Source organism: Rhagoletis pomonella, unplaced genomic scaffold, assembly GCF_013731165.1.
Source record: "Rhagoletis pomonella isolate Grant_MI unplaced genomic scaffold, Rhpom_1.0 Rhpom_scaffold_12410, whole genome shotgun sequence".
In the NCBI taxonomy this organism is placed as follows: domain Eukaryota; kingdom Metazoa; phylum Arthropoda; class Insecta; order Diptera; family Tephritidae; genus Rhagoletis; species Rhagoletis pomonella.
The window spans coordinates 756-4,685 of record NW_023470939.1 but is presented as its reverse complement, the minus strand read 5'-3'; the positions used below and the strand labels follow the sequence as shown (position 1 = coordinate 4,685).

At 44.9% G+C, this 3,930-nt stretch overlaps 1 protein-coding gene across 1 annotated transcript; it reads right to left on the bottom strand.

Annotated features, from left to right (window-relative positions):
- Positions 1-2,361: 2,361 nt before the first annotated feature.
- LOC118756831 lies at positions 2,362-3,388 on the bottom strand. Its single transcript, XM_036491569.1, has 2 exons — positions 3,267-3,388; positions 2,362-3,195 (listed from the first exon to the last, which is right to left on the bottom strand). The coding sequence occupies exon 2, from the start codon at positions 3,001-3,003 to the stop codon at positions 2,362-2,364; it is 642 nt and encodes a 213-aa protein (XP_036347462.1). The 5' UTR covers positions 3,004-3,195; positions 3,267-3,388.
- Between the last annotated feature and the right edge of the window lie 542 nt (positions 3,389-3,930).

Here is a 3,930-nt window from a genome sequence, read left to right as displayed (position 1 = left end):
ACTAATATTATATACTTATGCTATGTTTACAATTTGCAACTTTACAACTCGGCCAATCCTGATAAGGGATCGACCTCGATCATAGATAGGTCCTAAAGCAACTAATCGATCTGCAGAGGATCGCGCTCTGGTTCGTCGGTACACTCTTCGGGCGGCTGGCGCCATCTCCTTATTCGGTGGGCTTCAATCACCCCGTCATACGGGAGTTGGGTCAGCTGGCAATTATTTATGTCTCTAATGACATATCTATCATTTCCCAATGTTTTGTGAATCACGTAGGGGCCCTTATACTGCGGTATGAGTTTCTTGTTACTTCCGACGGTTGTATCGACATTCCTTACGACGACGTAGTCACCTACACTGTACGTCTTGGTCTCGGTTTGTCCCTTGTGGGATCGCTTAGTATCGTACTCCTGCTTAGCTATGATGGAGTTGGATGCGTCTCTACGTATTTTCTCCAAGTCCCGTCCTTCGTCAGGGCATATTTGATCCTGAAAAAATTCAGTGAACTCGTCCACAACAACTCCCCTCTGCTCGACACCGAACAAAAGGCGGCTAGGCGTATCTCGGCAAGTGCTATGGGTTGAGTTATTTATGGCATACTCCACTTCAAGTAGCCTCTTGACCCAGTCGTCATGATTTATTTCATCGGTCAGCTTCCCTAACATAGATTTCAATATCCTATTCACTCTCTCCACCTGTCCGTTGGCTTGCGGAGAGGCAACGGCTACTTTTACGTGGCTTACGTTTTGCCTCATCAAAAATGCACTGAACTCCATAGAGGTGAAACAAGTCCCTCTATCACTCACGATCCGTCTTGGTCGGCTATAGTAGCTGAAATATTTCTCGAGAGCAGCGATGACCTCCCGAGTACTGGTAGAGTTGGTTGGGTAAAGTTTGACGAATTTTGTAAAGGCATCAACTACTACTAGGATGTGTTTCCGTTTGGACCTGATCGACGGCAGCGGTCCGAAGTGGTCTATATGGATAGTGTCGAACGGCAGTGGGGTTTTAGGGATGACATGCAATGTTCTCTCCCTAGCTTGCGGAGGAGTAGCGTACATGATGCATTTCAGGCAGTTTCTGTTCTCATGTATCAGTTGTATTACGTTGTTCTCCATCTCGTAAGGTACGTATAGTGCTTTCTTGCCATTTGGTCTTTTCCTATACACAAGTCCGTCCACTAAGTCGTAGTCCTTTAAATCTTCGTATTCTAAGCGACTTCGCAATGATTCAATATTTGTATCGCGCTCCTGAGCCACCTGTAATTGGAACTCAACGTCGTCTAAGTTTATGATTGATGCAATTTGTCGCCTACTTAGTGCATCGACATGGCCCATGGAAACTCCCCGTCTATGCTTTATTTGGTAACTATAATTTTCGAGCTCAAGAGCCCATCTAGCTATTCGAGGATTTAATTGTTTTTTCTCAAGAGTCATTGTCAGTGAATTGCAGTCTGTGACTATTGTGAAGGGTATGCCCCCAAATAGGGTCTGAACCTCCTCAACGCGTATATTATAGATAGGGTCTCTAGCTCAAAACTATGGTATTTTGATTCGGCACTTGAGGCAGTTTTTGAAAAGTATGAAATGGGGTGAAGTTTCTTGTCATCTTGACGCTGCAGCAATACTGAACCAAAACCTATGCTACTAGCATCGCAATGAAGTTCCGTTTCTCGCCCAGGACTATATATAGCTAGAACTGGACTTTGCACTAATCTGGACTTAAGCTCAAGGAAGGCGTCAAGGCATTTTTCGTCGAAGTCAAATTGCGAATTTCTTCTAAGTAGGTTCTGCAGTGGTTTGGCGATCTGGGAGAAAGACGGCACGAAGCGGCGAAAGTATGAGAATAGGCCAATGCATGACTGCAGTTGTTTTGGATTAGAGGGTATTGGAAAATTTTGTATGCTCTTGATGTGGGAGCCGTTCGGGCGTATTCCCGTACGACTCACCGTATAGCCTAGGTAGTCGATTTCGTCATACCCGAACCTACATTTAGCGAGGTTGAGTTCCAAAGCCCGTCCGGCGAGTCGTTCTAGTACAGCTTTCAATAAATCTTTGTGTTCTTCGAATTCCTCGGTTGCAACAAGGATGTCATCCATGTAAATGATGATCTTTCTATCATCAATCATATCTCGGAAGATACTATTTATAAAACGTTGGAATACTGCGGGTGAGTTTTTTCAGTCCGAAAGGCATTTTCAGGTACTCGTATTGACCATTGGGGGTAACAAATGCGGTAAGTTTGATTGACTCAGGGGCCATCTGCACCTGGTGAAATCCACTCTTCAGATCAAGCACCGAGAAGAATTTCTTATTCTCCAAGTATTCAATGCAGTCGTCGATCAAGGGTAAAGGGTAATTATCCCTCACGGTTAATTTGTTTAATGCCCGGTAGTCTACACACAATCGTATTTTGCCGTTCTTCTTTTTTTACCAGTACGATTGCGGAGGCGTACGGAGAGTTGCTGGGTCTTATTATCCCTTCTTGGCGCAATTCGTCTACGATAGATTGCACCTGGCTTCGCTCAGCGTAGGAGAGTGTGCGTGGGGCGCAATGAAAAGGCACGTCAGTAGTTAAATGTATCTTCATTTCGTAGTTGAACGGTTCGGGTTTTATGTTGTGGTTAAAATAGGCATCGTCAATGAGTCGTTCTAATTCGTCACGCTGGTCTTTGGCCAGTTTGGGGTCTATGTCAACGTCTTTATCGTCGTGAGAAACATCGATGGCGAAAATGTCGGGTACGTCAGCGGCGGTGGGGTCATTAGGCTCGTGGGGATTCACTGAATTGGTTTTACTTTGGTAGAATTCATCGCCAGGTTGTTTCGGCATCATAACGGCAGGGTGTACGTCGGAACCAGATTGAATCATCTTAGGCATATTACAATTAACATTATCTCTTATTTCTAATAAGTTTCTCTTAGTGTATCTTCTTACACTATTTCGCAATTCAATATTGAATGTACGGAGGAAGTCACGTCCCAAAATAATTGGTATAATCATACTCTCATTTGGTATAACATTTAATTCAACTTCGTTTGATTTATTTAAGAACTGAATTCTACATTTCACTTGTTTGATTATAATTAAATTATTTCCTCCAATTCCTTTATATTTTGACACGGCTCCACTGGCCTACCCTACTCTCCTACCAACTCTTTTGGGACAAGTGACGCCTTTATGAAGCTAACCGGACTACCGGTGTCAAAGAGAGAAAATACTTTGTCACATATTGTTTCCCTAGTCGTCTTAAATTCTATACTTACAAAGTTAAAGGCGCCGATGGCGTCTCCCTCATAGTCTGCGTCATCCGTAACAAAGGCCACGTCATCCCGTGGTTTTAAGATTTTTGCCGGATTCGGGCAAGAGCGGTGGTCATGGCCCATGCGCCAGCAGCGGAGGCAAGATCCATCCGGGCGTATTGGATATGGGCAATTGGGCTTCATATGCCCTTTCCGTGAGCAGTTATAGCACAGTATTGATTCCGCTTTCGGCTTTGTGGTTGTTGACGGCTGCCTCGGGTTTGCTGTGGTAAGCTGCTTGGGACCAATTCCAGTGGTGTTGGTCACGAAGTACTTATGTTGGTAGCGACTTATTAGCGCCTTCAACTCGTCGAGAGTGCATGCCGTCATTAGTATTTGGATGTTCGGGAGCGAGTTCCCCATGCCGTCGATAATAAAATCGATTAGTTCTGTTTCGGCGATGTTGGCACGCTTTGCCAAAGCTTGCATATGTAGCACATAGCAGTGCATCGACTCTTCCTTCTTTTTCCATTTGCGCTGCGCTAACATTTTGTATATCTCCTGCCGAGTGATTACCTTGTCGAACTCGGCAGTCAGTGCCTTCCTCAGGGCTTCATAATTTAAGGCGATCGTAGTCGAGAGGAACACTCGTGCCGTCCCTGTTAATGAGCGGCGGAGGGCGAGTAGC

What these genes read in the sequence shown, in the direction of transcription:
- LOC118756831 (XM_036491569.1), bottom strand. Translation starts at nt 3,003, where the DNA reads ATGATTATACCAATTATTTTGGGACGTGACTTCCTCCGTACATTCAAT.